The sequence below is a fragment of the Tamandua tetradactyla genome, chromosome 11, assembly GCF_023851605.1.
Source record: "Tamandua tetradactyla isolate mTamTet1 chromosome 11, mTamTet1.pri, whole genome shotgun sequence".
Classification (NCBI taxonomy): domain Eukaryota; kingdom Metazoa; phylum Chordata; class Mammalia; order Pilosa; family Myrmecophagidae; genus Tamandua; species Tamandua tetradactyla.
In genome coordinates this window covers 56,334,703-56,359,687 of record NC_135337.1, presented here as the reverse complement: position 1 = coordinate 56,359,687, position 24,985 = coordinate 56,334,703, and the positions used below count along the sequence as shown (strand labels likewise).

The 24,985-nt window shown below is 35.0% G+C and overlaps 1 protein-coding gene across 1 annotated transcript in view; it reads left to right on the top strand.

Annotated features, from left to right (window-relative positions):
- The window catches only part of LRRC7 (leucine rich repeat containing 7), a 600,349-nt gene that overhangs the window by 88,292 nt on the left and 487,072 nt on the right, over positions 1 to 24,985 (top strand). The window contains exon 2 of the mRNA XM_077120640.1: positions 14,792 to 14,889. Coding sequence (XP_076976755.1) covers positions 14,792 to 14,889 — 98 coding nt within the window. The remainder of the gene's footprint in view (positions 1 to 14,791; positions 14,890 to 24,985) is intronic.

The window sequence follows — 24,985 nt, the reverse complement described above, 5'->3', positions numbered from 1 at the left end:
GAAGGAAGGGAAGGGGAAAAAAAAGGAAAATGTATAATATTATATTAGAAGCAAAACCATACTGATTGGTTATAATATGAAAATCCACAGCAGATCTTATACCCCCCCCAACTCTCCCCAAATTAGATACTTGCATCGTATATCCTTGTATGTCCATGCTACTGGTTTCTGACCTCAATTCACACTGACCTATTTTCTCACTAGCATTTCAGTGTTACCAAGAATGACTAATATGCCTGAGATTCTATTACTCTATGAGTAATCTGAGAGAATAGAAACATAGTCATATTTTTAAGTAAAATGGATAGTCAAAAATGTGATGATTTAAACCAACAATGTATTGGTTTCTTAATAGCGCTACCTTTTAAATATATGATTTAATGTAAAGAGTTACCAGTGCTTCGAGATATTATCGTAGGTAAAATTTCTTCAGGATACATGAGACAACTATTTAGGGAAGAAGACTAGGTTACCAATACTGTCAGATTTGAAAAGTACTCTGAAGTCACTCAAGGGGCCCCTTCAGCCAGCTGCTGTGTATCAAAGGCACCACAAGTAAAATGCATGTGCTTTAGTTTTCCCCTACGTGTCTTCTCTATATAAAATATTCTAAGGGATAATATTGAATTAATTCACAAGATGCTATTGACTTTATCTTCAGTATAAAGGCATAGAAAGCATGGAAATTGGGGGAAGTGGTCAAAAAGAGACTTGAAGGCTCCTGCAGGTGGATTTTTTCCTACTTGTCTTTTTGGTCTAGAAATCATCCCAGTTTCTGCATTGTTTTCTCCCATATTACTCATTTATTTCAGGTTGTTCACCAAAGTCACAGACTTATTTATCTTCTGTGTTTATTCATAAAACATTTCTGCTGAGTGAAATCAATTCCTTTGATGTATAATATTGAAAATATAGAGATCATTCAGTTAAATCTGCATAAAAATTTGTGATTCTCCTAAAGTACCTCATAGCAGCTGCTTTCTAACTGATCACTTCTTTTCTAATAGCTTGGGCACTTCATGGCTCTTACCTGAGTCTAAAGTAGTGCTGTATATTCTTAACAATGTAGTTCTGAAATAATACAGATAAGTCAAGCCAACAGATGTCATATATGAAAAATATTTTGAAAACAGGAAAATGTGAATTTGAATCCTATCTCCTACTTCCTATTTGTGTGATCTCTGACAGCTTTACATATTTAATGTTCAATTTCCTAATATTTTAAATAAGGTAGTTATGAATTTCCTAGGGCTGTTGTAACATGGTATCACAGACTGGTGGTTCCTTTATTCTCTCACAGTTCTAGAGGCCCCAAGGTTGAAATCAAGGTGTCAGCAGAGCATTGAGAGCTCTAGGGAGTGATCCTTCCTTGCCTCTTCATAGATTCCAAGGGCCCCAAACATTTTTTACCTTGTGGCAGTGTAAGTCCAGTCTGTATCTGTATCTTCTCATAGTCTTCTCTCTGGATCTGTGCGTCTGTGTTGGATTTTTTTTTTTTCTTTTCTTTTAAAGACACCAGTTATTTTGGATTAGGGCCCATCCTAATTCAGCATGATGTCATCTTAACTTGATTACATCTGCGAAGATCCTATTTTTAAATAAGGGCATGTTGACAGATACTGGGGATTAGAACTATACCTATCTTTCAGGGGGTGGGGGCATAATTCCACCCCTAACAGATAGCATTATTTTAAATAATAACTATAGCTTGTTTTAAACACTTCCAAAATATATCGTGACACAATTGAATTAGCTTAAAATTATGTGTCCAGGAAATCCTTGGCTGGTAATGGTGGAGTGAAAGAAAATCACCTCTAGAGAATATATGACCACTAAATTCATATTGCCTGCGCAGTCCACAAACCTCAAGAGGAAAAGTTAATTTAATGCGGACTATGTGTCATGAGAATAACATCTCTAAGACATGTAAATGCAAGTTCTTTCTAAAGTAAAATACACTCACTCAGAGCCTCCAAGGATCCTCAGAGATAAATGTCCAGGAAACATGAGCTCACCATATAAAAATCATACAAAGAAACGAGGCACCATAAGAGACACAGCACCATAAATTAGAACCAGCAGAAACAAGAGTCAGAAGAATTAGACTGCAAAGTCTTGACGTACTGGAATTTTTCAAAATGGTATGTGTTTCAAGAAATGAGGGGCAAAAATGTGAGAAAGGAATAGGAGACTATAAAAATAACCATGTGGATTTGCCTAAATAGAAGAGGCAGAATCAAGGAAATCAGCAAGGGCTGATGAAGCATCCTGGGGTCAACATAGCAGGGAGCCACTTTCTCCTTTCTGTCTCAAGGAGCATGGAAAAAGAAAGGTTCCAGCACAGTAGAGAGAGCTGTAACATTACTGTAGCAAAGGGTCACCGAGAGGAGCTGAAAACACTGATCGATGAATATGGCCACTACCTATCCACAACCCACTAAGGAGAGAGTTGGGGAAACAAATACCCCTACCCCTCTCTTCCCACCCTCATATCCTGTTTGTACCTTTCATTGGCCAAACACGCTTGGAAGCCAGAGAGCATGGTAACGTTTTTATACATGCTGTAGAGACCAGTGTCTGAGGATGCAGAACAGGGTGGAGTATCTAGAAGAGCAAAAAATGCCAACCACAGGTGGCTAAGGGACATAGAAAATAAGAGTGAAAAAGTCTAAATTATATTCAATCAGAATTCTAGACAGAAACATATTTAGACTTTTTCATGCTGAAAAAGTAAATATCAAAGTAAATATTCAGGGATACAATGGATGACTTTTTCAGAATTGCTGAAAGACAGTAAATCTTAGAACCCCCCAAAAAAACCACAAAACATTATTTTAAAAACCACACCGTATCATAGCAAAACTAAAGAACACTAAAAACAACAAAAACATCTTAAATCAGCCAAAGAGAAAGATTACCTACCAAAGAAGAGCAATTAAGTTAATAACTGATTTCTCAAAAGCAACAATGAAACCATAAGTTAGAAATAACACCTTCAGTAAGCTACAGGATATAACTATTTCATGCTTCATCTAGCAAAGCTGTCTTTCAGAAGGAGTGCAAACTGTAGATATTTTTAGATGAACAACAAGTGAAAGCGTTTAAATTTTCCTGACTCAATCTAAAGAAAATGTTAAAGAATGTACTTCAGGAAGAAGTAATAAAAGCTAGATCTGAGATACAATAAAGAAAAGTAAGCAAATATTAAACGTGGTATAGCTAAACATGCAAATCATTGTTTTCAAAGTAAAAGTTGCTCTTACATTGGTATTATTAATAGATAAGCAGATTTTAAGGGAAAAAAGGGCATTATTAAATGTCAAGATCACTATATAATGAAAGTTTCAGTTTACCAAGATATTATAATTTGTATGTGCTCAATAATACAGCCTCAAATTACATAAAGCAAAAAATAACAGAACGACAAGGAGAAATAGATAAATTCACTATCATATTGGGAGAAAGCGTACATAATTTTATCACTAATTAATAGAGCAAACAGAAACAAAACTCAGCAATATTTGGATAATATACATTCTTTTTGAAGCATGCATGAACAAGACAGTCAATAAATTAAAAAGCTTGTAAATAATTTAGTTATTTTGTTAGGAAGTGAAAAGCACTAGGGGGAAAAAGTAGGACTGGGTAAGGGAGATCAAGAGTGGGTTGCAGGAGTGGGATATTGGGAGAGAGGCTCAAAGTGTAGTATTCAATGTGTTGTCAGGTAGGCATTGCTGAAATAGTAGCATTTGAGCCAATGCTTGTCTGAGGTGAAGGGGTTGCAGAGAGAGGACCCAGCTAGGGTAAAAGCCAAAGGCAGGAGCACACGTATATGTTCAAAGAGATTGGTGACGAGGACAAGGGAAGGAGATGAGAGATTACAGAGGAGATAGCACAAGGGGCCTCAGATCATTGTAAGGACTTTGGTTTTTACTCCACGTGAAATGGAATGTCACTGGAGTGTAGGGAACAGTGCAGTGACACAATTTGAGTCACAATTGACTGTCCTGGCTCCTGAATTGAGAATAGACCGTAGTGGAGTAAGAGTTACAGCAAAGAGGCCATACGCATGTGTACTTATATTCCTTTAATAGATGATGTGTTTTGCATAGATGCAAAAGAAACCAACAGGAGAAAATCAAAAAGAAAGAATGAAAAGCAGACCCCTCTGGCTGTGTAGTAGGAACGAATTGAGAAGAGAAATGCTAGGCAGGGAATTTTATTGCGAAATTTCTGTGCACTGTGTCATAGGATCCTTGTGAACCTACAAAATTTTAGAAAACACAGAACTTTTTAAAATGCTCCTGAACCTAGCACAGGATTATATGAGGTCCACCAGAGCCATCCAGGTTGTCAGGTGCTCACTTTGAAATGAGAACTCAGTTGGGTTTTCCCCAGAAAAGTATTTGCCTAAATAAATGAATCATCTTGACACTTCTTTCCCCAGAAATGGTACAACATGTTCTATTTGTTTATCTCAGTATAAAATAGTAAGATATTAAATTTATTTTTGCTTTAAAAAATATGAAAAATTATAAATATGGTAATGTTCTGAAATTTTCTTTTGTCTGATATATGAGAGTTACAGCCATCAAACAGTGCTCACATGATTCATCCTAACAGTTCATTTATTAAAACAAAACATAATGCTTTGTGTTAGTGTCAGATGTAATAATTCCAAAGAATTTATCAGAATTTTGTCCTGGTACTCAAAAACTTCTGGGCCTTGTGGCAGCACCATTAGCTTGCCGAGTGTAACTAGAGCTCAAAGGGGTTCATCAGGACAAGAATTCAGAAGGACAGGATGAAGGCAGAACTCCAGGAAAACACTTGGTCTTTATATCCCTGGGTTATCAAGATTTTGATGTCATTTATTTAATACATTATGGTATTTTTTTTTAGATATTTATGCACATTTTGAAAAGAAAAATATTCATGTTTCACAATTCTCCCCATTTCATTTTGAAAAGGAAATGCATGCTTTCTTGCAAAATCATTGCATGCTTTCCACACATGTTTTCTGCCTGTAAACAATGACCATATATGAGACTGGTACTCTGGGATTTAAGAAGGCTCCAGGTGAAGATGGCATAATCTGGACATAAGTAGGGCAGTTCCTTCAGTTGGACCTCTGTGGGTAGGTGATTCAGCAGAAACCAGAAAACCTGGGTTTTGCTTCTAACTTTGCTTCTGACCTTGAGCAAGTGAGTCTCAGTTTCTTCATGTAAAAGACTAACCCCACATGCTCCTTATAAGAAATAAATATTTTAACATGCTTTATAATGATAGACTACAATAGAGTGGTTTAGGGCATGCATTTATTTTGTACACTGTTCATTCATTTAATCCTTTAAAAATAAAAATCTAATTTCTACCGTGTTCAGTGGACTCTGCAAGAGCCTGCGGGATGATACATTTGCTGTCCTGAAAGATGTTCAGTGAAGCCAATGGTGATAAGATGGCTATGTAAAAGACTAACCCCACATGCTCCTTATAAGAAATAAATATTTTAACATGCTTTATAATGATAGACTACAATAGAGTGGTTTAGGGCATGCATTTATTTTGTACACTGTTCATTCATTTAATCCTTTAAAAATAAAAATCTAATTTCTACCGTGTTCAGTGGACTCTGCAAGAGCCTGCGGGATGATACATTTGCTGTCCTGAAAGATGTTCAGTGAAGCCAATGGTGATAAGATGGCTATGTAGGAACCTTTACGTGGCAGGGACAGGCAGTTGGGTGGGTGGAGGTGAAATCATAGAAGGCTTCCCAGAAAAGAAACGATTCTCTATTCTGGTGGCATTTCATAAATAACATCTACCACTGAAAGCGTGAAACTCAGATGTTGATATAGATGTCTTCCTCCTCTTTTAGAGTGAAACTGTGGGAGTGTAAGGGAGAGACAATGGAGAAAAGGATTCAAATTAATTTTATAAATATGTTTAACTGTATTAATATCTAGAATGCAGCTAATTATTTTGTATTTTGATATTTCACTTGATTCAAAAGACAACCTTTTTTTAAAGTGTAATTGCCATAAATCATTAAATTAAAAAAATGACAGTTAATGAGCATTCTTTTGTAATATTATTGTAACTTGAGTGGTAATAATTTTATTAAAGCACTAATATTTTTATGTATCAATTTTATTCTTGCATAATTGCATTAACTCAGCATTAGGACAGTTTTCAAGAATTCTTGCCATTCTTTAATTATGATATATCTTCTATGTTACTAACTTTGTTGGCTTTGGGGAATAAGATAAACATCTTTGAGTATTTTGGATGCATTAATTTTGAAATTTTCTTATTAAGCCTTCCTCCTAATTTTGCAGTCCCTGTATATGTCATTCATTTATACAGACAAATATCTCTATTAGTTTATGCACTTAAATTCTATAGTTTTAAGAGATTATTTTTTAATAACTCTGAATTTAGTGAACTTAATTAGTTGTTCTTTTGTAATTTAGGCAGTGAACATATAGCTCAGTCTTCCACGTGTAAATCAATTATTTATGTATGGACCTTCACTAAGGAGAAGTTACTATTTAATGCAATCCTTGTGCTGGCTTTAATTTTATTAAAAAAGAGTACTGTCATAAAGGTAACAGACTTTTGATACAGTATTACTTTATGTATGGATAAGAAGCACTAAAATATTTTTTAAAATGTAAGAGAAACCCTATTTAAAACTAGTTTTTGAGTCCTGTGATTTCCTCATTTATAACCCACGCAACTTTTTTTTCCATTGCTACTCATATTCTTCTCATTAACTGCCTATGTTTTTCATGGAGCAATTGTTTACTCCCACCTCCATAAAGTAAACTATATACCACTCACATTCCAGTTCTGGTTTGTCATTTGCAAAAGGTGGAACCTGGATTTTGCTGATCCTTGTACTTTTGGTAGATCATCGCTGGGCTTAAAACCTGGCATTCTGATTCTTTTCCACTTGACAGCATCTCAACTACCTTTCTGTTACATTGAGCATTTCACTCTTTTTCTAACAGTTTAAGTAATAAGGTATGGTTTCTTTCCACAGTAATCTTGCTGCTTATCTTCGATTTGTCCTTACTATCAATTTGACATATTTGGTTAAGATAATTGGGTATTGATTATTTTTGCACTGTCATTTGTAGTTCAAATTGGATCTTTAAAAACACTTGGGACTCTTCACTGGCTGTTATATACTTCACATGCCCCCATTCAGCATTATCCTAGTCTGGAATTTGGTTCACTATGCTTCAGGCTCAACTTTCCACAAAAGATAACAGCAATTCAGAGATAAAATAAGAGCACTTTCCATTGCTTCTTTGACTCTTTCCTCTGTTTCCTGAATATGAAGCCATATAACGAATTATGGAGATCTGGAGAGCTCACTTGGTTTTGTGGAGATGGAGTGCCACAGCATAATGCCCTTACTCTTCTCTTTTCCTGGGCAGAAGCAGGCAATGAATTATTTCCCACAATGATATAGTGTTTTAGTTTCCTAGGCTGCTTAAGCAGATAACATGAAATGGGTTGGCTTAAACAATGAGAATCTATTAGTTTACAGTTTGAGGCAATGAAAATGTCCAAATTAAGACATCCTCAAGGCAATACTTCTTTCCTGAAGACCTGCTGCTGGTAACGCTTGGCTCCTTTGCCACATGGCAAGGCACATGGTGGCATCTGCTGGTCTCCTTGCCTTCCCGGGTTTTGTTGTTTTCAGCTTCTTGTTTCCTTGGTTTTCTCTCTCCGTCTCTGAACTTCATTCTCTTATAAAGGACTCCAGTAAAAGGATTAAGACCTGTTTTGATTGAGGTGGGTCACGTCTTAACGGAAGTAGCTTCATCAAAAGGTCCTTCTTACAATGGATCTACACCCAAAGGAATGGTTTAAGAACATGTTTTAGTGGGGTACGTACCGCTTCAAGACACCACATACAGCAACCTCCTTCCCTCTTTTTCCATATGCATGTTTTGTCAATACTTTCATTTTAATACCTATTTTTATTATTTCCGTTTGCCACAAATTATTTCTATTGAAGTATTACACCTATGGAAACATAAGTCAAAATAAGAATAAGTCTTAAATATTCACTATTTTAAGATTTGTTTAACATCTATATATGACTTACTTGGTAAGAATTCTCAATTATGAGACACTAAAAGAAAGAATAGCCTGACATATTTCCTGTGCCTGGGGGCATAGTGAAATAAGGACTGAGATTTGGATGTCTCAGGATCAGAGTTCAAGTTCTTACAATGGCCCTCCTATTTTACTTTGCATTTGTCATTGAATTGCTCAGACTTCCAGTTGCCTTATCTATAAATATGTATGTTATTAATACCTATTTCAGAATTGACAAGAAAACAAAATGAAATAAATTATGGGAAAGTATTTTGACAGTTGTAGTGCACTATACCAAAGCCCTCAAGTAGTTTGGAATCTATGTAAATAAAGACACAAATATTGAAATGAGGAATAAAATCACTGGTTATTCTTCCAAAGTTTTTAGATACAATAGGGAATATGGAAGATTCAGAAAGCAAGCATTGAGTATAGTTTGAAATGTTGAGAAATGTTTCTGAATGGAATTGGGACATAAAAATAGGCTTTAATGGATGGAAAAAACTTGGAAAGGAAAAGAAGAATCTTCTAAATGTTCCTGTCAAGCAGGAACAGCATTCATTCATCCATTCATTAGGTCGGTTGTTAAATAGTTATGGAGTTTTTACCAAACTAGGCGCTATGCTAAGATACTGTGGAAGATGGAGATGCCTTGGAAAGAGAAAAATGGTGCCACATGAGACATATCTCAGTCTTTGCACTGGGTGAATTAAAAGGCAGCACTTCTTTTCCATAAAATTTATAGGGTGAATTTTCAGGTTGTAGTCAATATTGTGTTGCTTTCTATTTTAGCAAAAATGCTCCTTATGCGTTTATTGGGAAATTTGAAGGCTGCAAATGCTACCATATTTCCCTGTAATATCTCGCGAAGCTTCGTACTCATATTGATTATCATCTAAATATAAGGAATCGTTTTATTTACACTTATGTAGTTTATTGTATCCAATTGTGCTTACAATCAAGTTAAATAAAAGTGAAATGAAATGCCACAGTTTGATTTTAAAAAGGCTTGAATTTGTTCCCGATTGTTTAAGTAAAGGCAGTTAATTAATAAAACATAATTGAGATTTTTTACCTTAGTAGAAACAAGTAAGCCAGAGACTTGATTCTTTGTATTTTATTTTATGTCTATTTAACTGATTAAAACACACACACAAAAAGTCCTTAGAGAGACCTAGGGAGCCTGCAGAGCACAAAGCACAAGGGGCTTGTTCCCTGAACTTCATTTAGGATTGTATATTTGAATTGTCAATTTATCAAATAAGCCCATTAGTCACAATTTATCTCCAGTTTGGATTATGCATACTAAGCAGCTAAATGAGTGGAAATAAAGAATCTTGTCTTTGATACCTTGTCTTTGATACCTTGTAGGTAAAGCAGATTTATTTTACTTTTCAATTGATTTCTTTGATGTCATGATTAAATTGCTTTTCCTTTCTTATCCCCCACGTCGCCTGTGGGACACGGGGAATTCCTGGGGTTCTTTTGGGAAAAGACCATCCGTACACATGGAGAGGGTGAATTTGCCCAGAAGGCAGAGGGCAGGCCTTTCACCTAAATGTTCTGAAAGAGTTATGGTGCCCCCATCCTCCAAGAGGATGGAGCACACTCCTTGGGGATAGGGAGGAGTTTGGTTGCCACCCCATTGTTCTGGAGGGGTTGAACGTATGCCCTGGAGATGGCAGAGATCCCGAGTGCTGCCCCGATATTGGGAGAAGGTGGAGCCGAGAGAAGGATGCTCTCCCCAGTGTCCTCCAAGGATGCATTTGGAGAGAACAGGGCTGCTGCGTAAGCCCTTGGAAGGGGTGGGACTGCCACTTTCTAAAGCCCCAAAGATAAATGACTCTCAGACTTTGAAATTTAATGAGGTTTGCCCTGTAGGTTTTCATAACTGTTTGAGTCCGGTGACACCTGTGTTCCTTCCAATTTCTCTCTATGGAAATGGGAATATGTATCCTATGACTCTCAGTCCTTTGTATGTGGGAAACAGATATTTTGTTTTGAGTTTTACAAGTCCAGAGCCAGAGGAGAACTTTGCCTTAGGGCAGACCATGCCTGTAGCTGACTTTTGATGAGATTTTGTACTTTGTGTTGTTACTGAAATGGTTTAAGAATTTGTGATATTGTGAGGGAATTAATGTACTTTGCATTTGGAAAGAACGTGTCTTTTTGGGATCCAGAGGGTGGAATGTGCTGGTTTGAAACTGTTGTGTACCCCAGAAAAGTCATGTTTTTGTTTCAATATTGCTAGGTGGGCTCTTTTTTTTTTTTGATTAAATTGTTTCCATGGAGATGTGAACGACCCAATTATGGGTGAGACCTTTTGATTAGGTGGTTTTCATGGAGATGTGTCTCCACCCATTCAAGGAGAATGGGTTCCTTTAAGAGGAAACCATTTTGCACAAAGCTTGAGAGTACGTATAGCCAGAGACCTTTCAAGATGTAGTGGAAAACGTCCCTGGGAAAGCAATGTGAAGAATCTAGCAGATATTGCCATGTGCCTTCCCAGCTGACAGAGGTGTTCTGGACCCATCAGCCTTTCTTGAATCAAGGTACCTTTCTGTGGATGCCTTAGTTTGGACATTTTAATGGCTTTAGAACTGTAAACTTGCAACTTAATAAATTCCCTTTTCGTAAGTTGTTGCATTTCTGGTATATTGCATTCCAGCAGCATTGACAAACTAAAACATTCCCTGTGTGCAAACTTAGGAACAAGATACTTAACATCTCTGAGCTTCAGATTAACCAAGGATAAAATAAGGATGAAGTAGAATATGTATATATATTCTCTTAAACCAACTTCCTCATCCTACAGTAAGTCAGTCATTCCCCTTCTTCTCCTCCATCCAGTTTATCCATATTTTCATGCAAGCTTCACTTCTTTTATTCACTAGCCACTCCCATGCCACTCCACAATTTTGCATCAACCAACCTTGTTCTTGGGATCTGACCTAGCCCTCCAAACCTTTTATAAGAAATAATTTCATTATTGAAATGAAAAGCCTTACGCATGGACAGCCTTCAGATTCATCTGGTAAACTTCCAGGCAACTGGCAAACCTTCTGATTGGACTTCCTTAGTTACCCTTTTCATTTATTTTTGATGGTGCCTGTCCTAACTGTTGTCTCTTTCCCAGGCCCTCAGTCTTCCTTGGTATCAGCAGATTACTTTACCTCCCAGAGTGAATCTGTTGTACTTCTCTCTCCTCTGTGTTTCCAAGTACATATTTTTTGTGATGTTTGGATTCCCAAATGCCAATATCTGGACCAGCATAAATCTGAGTATTTTAGAAGCATTTGATTAATATTAAAAATGCATCTACCTGGGCCTGACCCAGCCTACTAAATTAGAACCTTCAGTATTGCAAGTCAGGGGTCTGTATTTGATTAAAGCTCCTCAGATGATTTGGAGGCCTAGCTAAGTTTGGGAGACATCCTTTGCTCGTAACCTGTGATTGTGCTTTCGTGTTGTTTGAATCAATCTGGCTTCCCTGTCTCTTCCCAGGAGTTAAACATATAGCTCTGCACTTTTTTAGAGCTGTTTCTAATTTTTTAAATCTATTAGGAGATTGTTTATATAATTTATAGTAAAATTTCTTTTGCACCAGTTGTATTTTTGGTCATTTTCAAAACTTAAAATGTCACTAATAGAAGCAAGCATTTATGCCACAACAGCTTCATGGTTAACAATCAACAGATCAATATATAAGGTGAATTGTTAATTACATTTTGATTAAGTATGTATGTTTATGTATATGTATACATATAAAGATATATTTAATAAGAATTTTACCTCAATTAAATATGCGTTACAGTAGAATCCCAGGTATCCAGTCTTCTGGTAGAATTATAATAATCATGGACTCTTGTACATAATGGAGTCAGAAACAATTGTTCTAAGATGGTAGAAAATCCATCAAAACCAAGGAGTTTGATTAAGTCACATTTGAGTCCCTTCCTATGTGATCATGAACAAATCATTTTTCCTTTCTGAATCTTGTTTTCCTCATCTGTGAAGTGTTTTTTCAGAAGTTTTTTTTGTGAGGATTAAATGAAATAGATGGTAAATGATAATGTATTGTAAAATATTTACATTGTTCCAAGACCAAAAGTGCAGTATAAAATTTTAAAGTATCTTCTAAATTCTCAAGAAAGAATACATTATGTAATGCTTTAGTTAATTCTTAAAGAGTAGTGACCAACTTTTATTCATCTTAGTATTATTAGAAGATGATCATATAATAGTCACTTGAATGTTATGGAATATGGTGCAATATATTTTATTATGTTCTTCTCTGAAAACTGAGGATTCATGCACATGCCTGTTTTGCATTTCTCTAATAACCAGAACATAATTCTAGCCAGAATATTTTTTATTCTAAACAGTGCCATCTGTTCATTTTCTTCGTTAAATAAAGGCCAGAGTGTTCATATTTCTCCTAACATACTGGAAATGTAAAATTGTAGTATTTGATCTCATTTTTATTCAGGATAATTATGAACGGCTACGCTTACTGGGCTCTTGCATTGTGATAGAGACAATGCAAAGCATTTTATGTATATTAACAAATTAAATACTCACAACAATCCTACAAGGTAGCTAATGTTATGTTGTAACTGAGAAAATTATTAAGGCATAAAGCAGGTAAGAAACTTTTGCTAATTACATTGTAAAAGGCAGAATGGGTGTTTGAGCATAAGCAATCTGATTCTAGAATCCAGTTCCTTCACAATGTAGCTATGCTATATTATTAACATAGTATAATCTCCTGCATATCTGCTTGTGAGTGTTCCCATAATATAACCTTTGGGCACAATGATTCCTGGTTGATTGACTCAGGAATCCTTGATGCCAATGGCAGACATTTGAGTAAAAATTTCTCAGAGCCCTTTAAGTAGGCTCTAATCTGTTTTTCCATTTTTCTGACATGCCCTCTATCATGGTTATATGGGAATCAATTAGTCCACTTTTGTTTTCACATATTAGATAATCAGAGTTGTAAAAGGAGAAATAATAGCCTGTCCAAAAAAGAGATTTACATGGACTTCCAAGCAGGACAAATTACCATTCTACATTAGAGTGTAATCATGAGTAAAATTTGTTTTTAAGTTTACATCACAATGTAATACAATGCATACAGATGTATCACAGGGCATGTTTGTTGTAGTTTATTATCCTGAGCTTCTAAATACTAGTGAATAATAATAAGTTCACTTAAATTGTTACTAGGTCATCATGGAAATCCATGCTTTTACAGATACATATAGCCAATTGCACAAGTGACTTAATCCAAGAGTCAAAAAACTAGAAATTTTTATTTGATTCAGTTTTCATAGCCAGTCCTCATGGTGAAACTGCAGGGACAGAGCTGGAAGCCTTACCCACTCCCTCCCCATATATGGCGTTAAAGCAAATTATGTCTGAAACTTTGTGTTCTCATTTGCCTTCCTGTCATTATAGTTTCTTGAGACAATATATAGCCTCGAGAAAGTAACTTTTTTTTCTTATTTGCAAAGAACTTCAAGTGAAACTAAGGTTCCAGTTGTCATTGCAAATTGTGAAACATTTTCTTGCACATTATATACACAGATGTGGACATATGACCATTCTCTTTCTCTCTCTCTCTCACTCTCTGCCTATTTTTCACAAACACACATAAAGCCTGTGTATGAATAGATTGTTTTCAGAAAGCATATTTGGGAGCAGTGTTTAAAGAACCAGTTTCAGCTTCCCATAGGAGTGGTGTGTTATGTTACTAATCCAGTACGGAAGATTGTCTCATATTTCACACCATTTTAAATATTGCTTTTATGGAGTCTTTTCCTAGTTTCCTCCGTGGACATCAGAAACCTAATCCTCTGTGCCAGCAACCCTAGGAGACCCCACCCCCCAACCATAGAAACCACACAGGTTTCGGTAGTTTATGTGCCCTCAGCCAGGGCAGTTATTGAAACTGGCAGGATTCCATGAACATAATTATGTAGGAGTAAAAACGTCATTTATGTTTTCAAAATGATAAAGAAATGTCATAGTTTTTTTCCTGAATTTTCAACTCCTGAACATTCAATAATGTTTAATGTTATCAAAATTAGTAGAGAATGCATTAAGTGAACAAAAAGTAAAGTTTACTGAAAACAAAAAACACTGGCCACAAAATAAATATGCTCACGCAAACTGCATTTTATGAATTTAATTTTCTGGTTGTCAGTAACCAGTAACTGAAAAGTGAAGTTTATCCTGATGGCTTTTTACAAGAAGCCACCATTATTAGAAATAGAAATCCCCTTTCAATTTAGCCATTAGCATGGAAGACATCAACAATTCCACTCCTAAAAACTGGTATTTGAAACACTGGTGAAAGATAGGGTCTTAATTTCAAAAGGATGTCCTGGTTTTTGAAAAATGCAATTACTACAGGCAATTACTCTTGAGTCAATAAGTCACTAATTAGAATAAATTTTGTCAACAAGGTGTTTTAAACTTTTTAAATTGAAATGTCTTGGAAAAGTCAAACACTCTCCAATATACCCCAGTCCCTGCCACTCCCTACTGCCTTACTCCTTGCAGAAACTATTGTTTTGTCTACCAGGCCTCTGCGACAATCCTGATTTAGATCCTTTAACTTGTCCACATTTATCAAGATTTTAAAAAATACTCTTTTGATTTTCTCTTACAGGATGGAGAATCTAATGAGGGGAAGGAATCCCCCACAATATCAGAGAAGTCCTTGTAAAGAGGTTCGTGCAGCACTTCGAAAGAGGCCTGAAGAGGAGTGTAAGTATGTTTAATAGGCTTAACTGAGTGCTAGGTAGCTTGTGGTGAGTAGCATAGTGATACTAAAGGGTTAACATTTATGCATTTATTCAAATAATAGAAGTACTTAATACATATTTGTCAAACTGAATTGAATTCATTTTTTAAAACAAATTATTGTATGGTTTCTGAATGCAACAGCTTAGAACTTTGTTTTCTTTTTTCAAGATGTTCTGCTAAACATTGAGTTCCATGTGCAGATGATATTGCAAACAGCTCATACAGCTGTTTAGATATATTAATAATATCTGAGATAATAGTAAGCATATTAATGTTTCTGAGAAGTCTTGAATTCAGTGAAGAAACTTTTGGAGTGTTTAAAAGTAACATTTTCTATTTTTATTGGACCATAGTGCTCTTTTAACTTTTTTCTTTAATTTTATACTGAGCACTCTTTGAAGACCATTGCATTGACTAAAGAATAAAAATCTGGGGTAAATATCATCCCATGGGTCAAAGGGAAACGTGATTACATTAAATTTAGAAAAGCTTTTGAAAGAGGGAAGCCATGTATTTCACCATAAAATCTTCATTAGTTCATCTTTAAATTATTAAATAATAGAATATATAATTTTCCTGTAGACATTTTATTTAAATAGCTTTTGTTGATAGCATATAGTAGATTTTTTGAGACTTTTGACATAATGTTTGCATAATTAAGTTTATAAGATGACCCATAATGCTAACTTTCCTCATGTTTTTTGCATATAATAATTTTCAGAGACTAAATCACCGTCCATTATGACAAAAATTATCTGGAATGTGTCCTTTTACAAGAAATTATAAATTTATAAGGATGGAGTTAATGTAGTAGGTACATTGAATGTAGTTTAATAGGCTTCTAAGATTATATTGGCATTTTAAATTAAAGTATGCTGTTCTGGGTAAATACCAAATACATTGAAAATGGGCCTCTCATAGCAAGTAGAATGTTTTTCGTTTTGTTTTCTTTTGCTTTATTATGAAGTGAGTAGACAACTTTATTGGGCTGATTTTATGTCATCCAGTATAGCATTAGTTTTCTTTTAAGTGGCAAATGTATAGCTTCTAACAATACAACCAATATCCAATTAAAACACAACTTGGAAAATAAAGAATTCATGAGCATCTTGAACAAAACCATTTATATGATGCAGACTCTCTTGCATAAAAGTGTTGCTGCTTTTTATTGTGTAAACATTTGGGTTTCTCCTCTGTGACGCCTTAACACAATCAGCTTAGTCTCTGGTTTAGTTTTGCAGGTTTGATTTAAAATTTTGCAAGGTATTTTTGTGGATAAATCTGTAAATGATTGTCACTGAGTTGCTATTTATATGTACAAAGCCCTTTCTTCAGAACGCATACTGGATTGGTCCAGGTTGGGGGTTGGCTAGCTGTGCCCATAGACCAAATCTAGACTGACTTTTCCAGCCTGTTTTTATAAATAAAATTTTATTGAGACATGGTTACCACCCATTTGTTTATGTATTATCTGTGACCGCTTTTGCACTACGGAGGAGTTGAATAGTGACGGAGACTACATGGCCCCACAAAATTGAAATTACTTACTGTCTGGTCCTTTCCAGAACAAGGTTTCCCATCCCTGGTCTGGGCCAATGGTTCTCAAAGTTTGGCCCCAGACCAACAGTATCAGCATCACCCAGGAATTTAATATATGGTTATTATATTTTATATTAGGGTAACCCACACCTACAGAATCAAAATTCTGGGATTGACCCCAGCAATCTGTGTTTTAACAAACCATACAATAGTTTCTAATCAGGCTCTGGTTTGAAAAACACTGGCCTGAGTAAATGGTTGGCTACAAATGACATTAAATCATCGTTGATGCAAAAGACTCACGTGATAGGCATAGCTCAGAGTTCATTGTTGCTTAATGTAAGATACATAATGCACTGTTGCTTACATTATAAGTCACTGCAAGAACCCAGCTGGACTAATTATGTTATTGAACATGAAAAGACATAATGGGAAATGAGAAATTTATAAAATTTTATTCTCTTCTCGAAAATATAATGAGCAGTACTGCTTGTCCTGTTACAAACCAGCATTCAACTCAAAAAGAAAAAAAACCCAAACCAAAACACCCATATCTTTTTATGTTGGCAGCAGTACATCCTGGTATTGGTACTTGAAATCATTCACTCTATAGTTGCACAAATGGGTTTATTCCTTAATGTGACATTTACCAGCTGCAGAATCCCATGTAATTTTTTTCATTTAAGCCTCAGTTTCCTTATCTGCAAAATTAGGATAGTAATAGAGCCCACTTTATAGGGTAGTTGTAAATTTAGGGAGTTATTTATATTACATGTTTTGCTGTAGAAACTGGAATGAACATAGCATATTTCATTCTCTCTCTTTTTCTCTTCCTCTTTTTTCTTTCATTCCCATTTTCTATTATTGTTATTCTTATTTCAAACTAACCATTATTTGAGGATAACAGGCAAGCTTTTAATAGCAAAATTTCCTATCCACAGAAATTATCACCATTATTTTTAGAAACAAAAATATACGGCAAGGCACAGGTTGCAAATGACTTAAAACTGAAATTCTTGCAACATTGTTAGTAATTTGTGCAAAGTAGTAATTCATCTACTTTTCATCATCTTTTCTATGATTCTGCAGATTCAGTGTAGCTCCTAGCCAACTCTTTCAGTCGAATTATTTCTACCTGTGCTGCATTTAGCAAAGCCACGCAAGTCTTCAGTACAAATAGCTTATTTTTTCTAAAAGGCAGACTTCTAAACATGCTCAAGTTACTTTCGACCACCCAGCTACAGTCCTACATTCTTGTTCTACTCCCAGGCAGATTCCTGAAAGAGTCATTTATACTTACTGTTTTTATCTGTACCACTGACTCCTCTAAGCCCATTCAATCTGGCTCCTACCCAATTAATACTGAAACAGTTTTCATTTATATCAATAATGGTCTGTGTTGTTGTATTAATTTTCTATTGCTTTGTAACAAACTGCCACAAACATATTTATTACCTCAGAGGTTCCATAAGTCAGGAATCCAAACATGGTTTATCTGGTGTCTATACTTCGGGGTCTCATCAGACTTTAGTCTTATGAGAGGCTCTATTGGGAAAGAATATTGCTTTTCGTTTATTCACAAACAACAAATTTGGGACCTTAATTACACTTTCACCTTTGACGTGTTCTGTTGAATAGAAGCAAATCACAGATCTGCCCACGTCCCAATAGAGGGAATTATACAAAGCTTGAACACTAGGGGGCATGGTGATTATTGGGATCATTTTAGGATTTTGCCTACCAAACTTGATAAATCCATCAGACACTTTTTCAGTGCGCTTCTTATTTGACTCCTAAACAGGAATCAGTATTGTTGATCACGTCCTCCTTTTTCAAACCCTCTAATCCTTTGGCTACCATATTACACTTCCCTGATTTTTCTCCCATTTCTCTGGTTACTCATTTGCAAGTTCAATGCCTTCTGCCCAGCCATTACATATTAAAATCTCTGAAGCCTGTTTGAAGTCCTCTTCTTCTTTTTGAATGTATTCTCTCTTTAGATAAACTCATCTCCACCCTAGCCTCAGTTATTCCTATAATTAGATGACTCACAAATTGATATCTCCAGCCCAGATCTCCTGCTAAGCTCTGATCTGTATACCCAAATGCCTGCTCAATGTATTCTCTTGCATGTCTTAACAGTGCCTCAAACTCAACAAGTCCAAAACCAAATCCTTTATCTTTCCCTCAAAGCCTGATCTACTTTCAGTGCTTTCTGACTGTTAGGTACTGGTAATCATTCAGATTCACAAGACCTAAACCTAGAAGCCATCTTTCACACTGTCTTCTCCTTTCCCTCCTACACCTGCTGTCATTTTAAGTCTCCTTAATTCAACTCATACATTTGCTTAGGGTCTGTTCACAAATAATTTCCTTGGCAAAGTTGTTGTCCAACATTTTAGCAAATACTCCCTTAAGTGGCTTTCCCGTATACAGTTCTGAATGCTTTCCATATTAACATGCTCATAAAATGCTCCCCACTTCTTTTGTAGAAAGGAAAATCCTTACTACAGTGTACGAAACCCTACAGTGTCTGGCCTCTACTAGTCCTTTAGTCTCATCTCACACTATGTCCCCTTTGCTTTGCTTTAATCCTTGAGCATACACAGTATTGGGAGAACAGAATATGTATTGCCAAGTGATACCAAACTAGAGAAAATAAAAATTACCCTGAGAAGGAAGATTAAACCTTTGGAAATAATAAATATAGAAACCAGAAGAAAAGTTTCTTAAAAGTTTTAATAACCACCAGAAGATAAGTACCTTATGAAATAGCTGCGAAATAAACAACAAGACAAAACTTATTTTATGGAAAGGAAAAGCAAGAAACAAAAATGAAGGTTGCTGAGGAAGGTAAGGATTATAAAGAAAGTAAACTGATATCTTAAAAGAAATAAAATATTCACTGGCATCAATCAAAGCAGAATTAACCCTGTAAAGTGTCAGGAATATAAATAAAAAGTGCTAGAAAAACTCCATGAATGCTAATGAAGATGACTGAACAATAAATAATGGCAGAAGTCAATGACATATATAGGAAATAAGAGAGTGGAAATCCAACCAAAGAATTATAAGTTTGTCTTAAGAAAGAAATAAGAACAATTCAAATAAAATAATCATCAAATACATAATTGAATATATTTTTCAAAGTTATAAAAACACTCAACTGCGCATTCAAATGTCTGCCAGTATACCATGTAAAATCATTTGCTTGAGCTACATTCAGGCACATACTGAGAAATGTTTTTAAATTAAGTGATCAGCTCTTTGAGGATAAGAACTCTGCTTATTTGCTATTATTTTCTGCAGCCCATGGCATAGTGCCTCACACTTAAGTGCTTTCTATTTTAGAATGAATGAAGGATAAATGAAGAAAATAATTATTTAACCTCCAGAATAAATGCCTTATAACCTTCTGCTGGATTGAAAGAGAGACAGAGAGAGAGAAGGGGGGGAAATAGAAAAAGAAAGAAAGGAAGCAAGGAAAGAAAGAAGAGAGAAATGAAGGGAAAAAATGAAGGCAGGATGAAAGCAAGAAAAAACATCTGATTCTGGAACAAGATGGCATAGACTCACTTTTCTCTTGTTCACCCTCTAAATACAATGAAAAAAAAACTTATTCAACAGACAATGATAAAAGGAGTCTAAAATCTTGAAAGAAGAAGGTAGACTGTCTATTGTAGGATTTGAGAAAAGACAACTTATTGTGGTCCCTGGGTTTTGATTTCATCTCTCATATCTGGACAGGGTGCAGTGTGGTACTTCTAACAGGCATAGACAAAAAAACAAAAAACAAAAAACAACAAGAAATGCCTACACTCTGCTGGCAAGTGGTTTGAGCTACTAGCAGCAAAAGAATAGCAAAGCATTGTGTGATCTCAATCCCCACTCTTTGACATGGCCTGATCTGGTGACAGCGGCAGTGACACCCTGTCCCTACCCTATACCCATTGACATAAGAACACCTAGGTTCAGGGGTTCTGTCCTCCCATCTCCCTCATCAGGCAACACAAGAAAGTGTCTTCCATCCCAGCTGATGGTACCAGCAGTATTTGAGCAAGAACTTCAACAATACACCAACTCAGCAAACTAGAATAGCATTGCAAGGGTTCAGAAAACTAAACTGTCATTCAAACAAAAACCCTTAAAAGTAGGTAGAGCTTATGTGCTAAGCAGAAATAGGATAACTGTCTGCTAAAATAAAGTATTGAGATAGGATTAGGAGTCTTCTAATATAATAACTCAAATATCCAGAATATAATTGAAAATCACTCATTAAACCAAAACCTGAGAAAGCCACAATAGGTGTGAGGAAAAACAATCAGTTGTCTCCAATATTGAAATGAATCATGTGTTGGAGTTATCTAAAAAAGAAATTAAGGCAGCCATCATAAAAATGCTTCAAAACTCAATACAAATTCTCTTGAAACAAATGAAAAAAAAAAAAAAAAAGAACATCCTGGTAAATAAATCAGTTGTTTAAAAAAATAACCAAATGGAATCTATGTGACTGAAAAATACAATAACCAAAATAAAACATGCACTCAATGGACCCAATGGCAGAGTATAAATAACAGAGGATAGAATAAGTGAACTTGTAGACAAATTAACAGAATTTATTCAATCTGAACAATAGAGAGGAAATTGACTAAAGAAAATGAACAGAGCATCATAGATATGTGGGAAAATAACGAGAAATTTGACATTTGTATTATTGGTGTCCCAGGAGGAGAAGAGAAAGTACATGGGAATGAAGGCATATTCAAAGAAATGATGGCTGATAATTTATCCAGTTAATGAAAAGCATAAACCTACTAATTCAAGAGCTATCTCCAAATTGGGTAAACCCAAAGAAATTGCCCCAAGATATGTCATAATTAAACTTCTGAAAAATAAAAAAATCTTAAAAACAATCAGAGAGGAACAATTCATTACCTATAAAGGAACACCAACTCAGGTGATGGTAGACCTTTTTATTCAAAACCATGGGGACCAGAAGGAAAAGGCACAACAGTTTTCAAGGATTATAAGAAAAGAACTGTCAGCATCAAATTCAGTGAAAATATCCTTTAGGAATGAGGACAAATAAAGATGTTCTCCACTGAGGGAAATCCAAGAGATTTTTGCTATCAGAAATACCCTTAAAGAATGGCTAAACAAAGCTCTTCAAACTTAAAGGAAATGATAATAGGAGAGGGCTTAGAACATCACAAAGGAAAGAAGACTAGGAGGATGGATAAAAATAGTAGTGAAATAAATTAACATTTACCTCAGATTTTATGCTTTAAGCAAAAATTATAACCATTTGATATGACGTTTTGAGTACGTAGAGAACATAATTAGGAGACTAGTTTATTTTAAAAGCTGTGGAGACAAAAAGACCTAAATGGGAGTGAAGTTTATATACTTTTTATATATAAAAAGTGATGTGATGAAATACTGATACCAGTGGACTATGGTAAGTTGTGTATGTATATGATAATATTTAAAACAACCACTAATTGCCTACCATGCCAGAAGCCCGGGTTTGATTCCCTGTGTCTACCCATGGGGGAAGAAAAAAACAAAACAACCACTAAGAAAATTATATGAAGTGATATATCCCAAAACATCATAAATATATCAAGATGGAACTTAATAAATGTTAAAAAAAAAACAAGAAGACAAGAAAAAAGAAACAGAGGAATGAGAATCCAAGAGAACAAACAAAAAAATAACAAAGACTTGACCCTAACAATAAATACATTAGGTGTAAATGTTATAAAAACCCAAATAAAAGGCATGAATTGTTAAATTCCATAAAAACAAAGATCAAATCATGTTGCATATAAAAAGTTCCCCTTTAAATATAAAGGCACATATAAGTTAAATAAAAATTTGGGAAAAGATATACCATGTTAACATTAGTTAAAAGAAAAGTAGATTGCAAAGTAAAAACATGCTACCAAGAATAAAGAAGGTCATTTCATAATGATAAAGGGGTCAGTTCACCAAGAGGACATAACAATCCTAAATGGATATGCACTCAATAATGGTGTTTCAAAATTTATTACTCAAAAACTGTTAGAATTCTATGAAAAATAAACAATTATAGTTATAGAGTTCAATACCCTCTCTCAACAGTTGTTAGAAAGGATGGACAGATAATAAGCAAGGCAACAGTAGATTACCACTTTGAAAACAGTTTGTTTAGTATCATTTGAAGTTAGACATATACTTACCATACTATCCTTCCATTTTATTCATAAGTATTTATTTACCCAAAAGAAATTAAAGCCTATGTTCACACAAAGACTTGGACATGACTGTTCATAGTGGCTTTAATTGTAATAGCCCAGACCTGGAAACATCCAAATGTTCATGAATATGTGAGTGGAAAAGCAAATTGCATCATATGTACAGTAGACAGTGGAGTTCAACGTAGCAATAAAAGGAATGAACAACATACATGACTCTAAAACTAACTATTCTGAGAGAGAAAAAATAAACAAAAAAAAAGAGTACATACTCTCTATAATTCAATTTATTTAAAATGCTTCAGAATGCAAACTGATCTATAGTGGCAGAAAGCACAGCAAGGTTAACTGGGGAATTAGGGGGTGATGTGACAAGGTGGGAGGTGTGGATTACTCAGGGACATAAACTTTTGGAGTTGATGCAAATGATTACAACTGTGATTATGATGATGAACTTAAAGATGATTACATGTGTCAAAACTTATCAAATGTTCACTTTAAATTTGTGTAGTTTATTGTATGTGGATTATACCTCAACCAAGTTTTTAAATATTTAAAAAATTGGGGTGCACAGGTGGTCCAGTGGTAGAATGCTCGCCTTCCATTCAGAAGACCGGACCTTGCACTCCCCCCAAAATTATTATTAGTCCCCAAGAGATTAATCAGCAGTAAAAATGAAATAAAGTTATGGAGTAAAGAAGTCTGTCATTAATTTTGACTGTAGTAAACACTGCAACACATGTAGTTGTGCAGTGCGATGACTCCATGCCTGGAGATTCTCATTCAAGAGGCAGTAAGGTGAAAGGGCTATGAGAAGAGTCAAATAAATAGGTCAGACCCAGGTTCTGATTCAGCCTTGCTACTAACTGGCCATGTGAGATTGGGCAAGTTACTTTGCCTTTACATTATTAGTTTCTTGGAAAACGATTGTTGCAGGGTTCAATGACAAGGTAATAGTGGAGGATATTTTGTTCTGCTTTATATTGCTGAAGATCCCAACCTTTCTTCAAGAAATGTGAATTATATTTAGAAACCTATAAACTTTTATGTATATTTTGTAAGAAAAGTTACTACTTTTTAAAAGTCATTACATTCTGTGTGTGTTTGTGCTTGTATACCTTATGAGCAGCTATATAAAAAAGTATGGGTATCAAAAAGACTACATAGATGCAAAATGTTATCAGTGAGTGTACACCTTTGAGTAGTTAGTCTATTGACAGTTTTTCCCTTCTGTTTGGAATATTTTTATACTTTTCTATATGAATATGAATTACTCTTACAGTGAAAGAAAAAAAAATTTACTAATCTATATTGTTTTAAATTTAATTTCATTAGTTTAGCTTTACTATCTTTTTGTTTTTACTCAGCCCAATTTAGTTTTTAATAACTAAGAACTTCTTGATAGCATAGTTAAAAACAAAACCCAAAATCATTGTTTTCATATAGACAAATATTTATGAAATTGGAATTTTTCCTGTGAATTAACCTGAGTCAATATTAGGGAAACTAAAATGGCACAAAGTCTGTCTCTGAAGTTTCTAATTAATAGCAAAACATCACTGAAGAATGTTTTTTATAAAATCTTACAAAAAATTCAATTCACAATATCCTTTTTCCTTCTGGCAGTGAAATTATACTTCTGCTTAATAGAAAAATTCTGTTTAATATTATCAAGAAGTAACACAATTTCTGTTGTTGCTTTCAGATAACTGAATGCTATCCTTGCCAGTGTTAAATTATTCTATTACAAGTTTGGGAAAAATCATTATGACTAATCAGTTCTTACCTTCATCATAGAAGCTATTTAACATGATTTGACAAGGAAAAGTTATAAACACCCATTACAGTAAAGTTGGTAATAGAAGTCTGTCTGTCTGTCAGCTTTCCTCCATGTCTGGTTGTCAGCTGTCACTTCTGCTGTGATTGTTTTTGCTTTCTAACTACCCCTTTTGACTTTTCTGTTGAACATTTTAGTTTTCTCCTTTGGAGAGCTGAGAAATCTAATAAACCATTGTAGTAATAGTTGTAGGTTAAATATGAGTCAGTGAATCAAGAACTGAAAACCCACCAAGCCTCAGATGTTTTATGATAAGTGGTACAAGAAGTAAAAGAGATTAGTGCAATGTAAAAAGTAGGGGGGATTTAGTTTGAAAAGATCTTGGAGTTTTCCATCTTCTGGCTGCCTTTGATTCAGGTTTCTACTGAGTCCTCAAATGCTTGTGTTCTGCACCATGTCCCTATTTCTAAACCATGTCCTAATGACTCAATTATGATGACCTGGT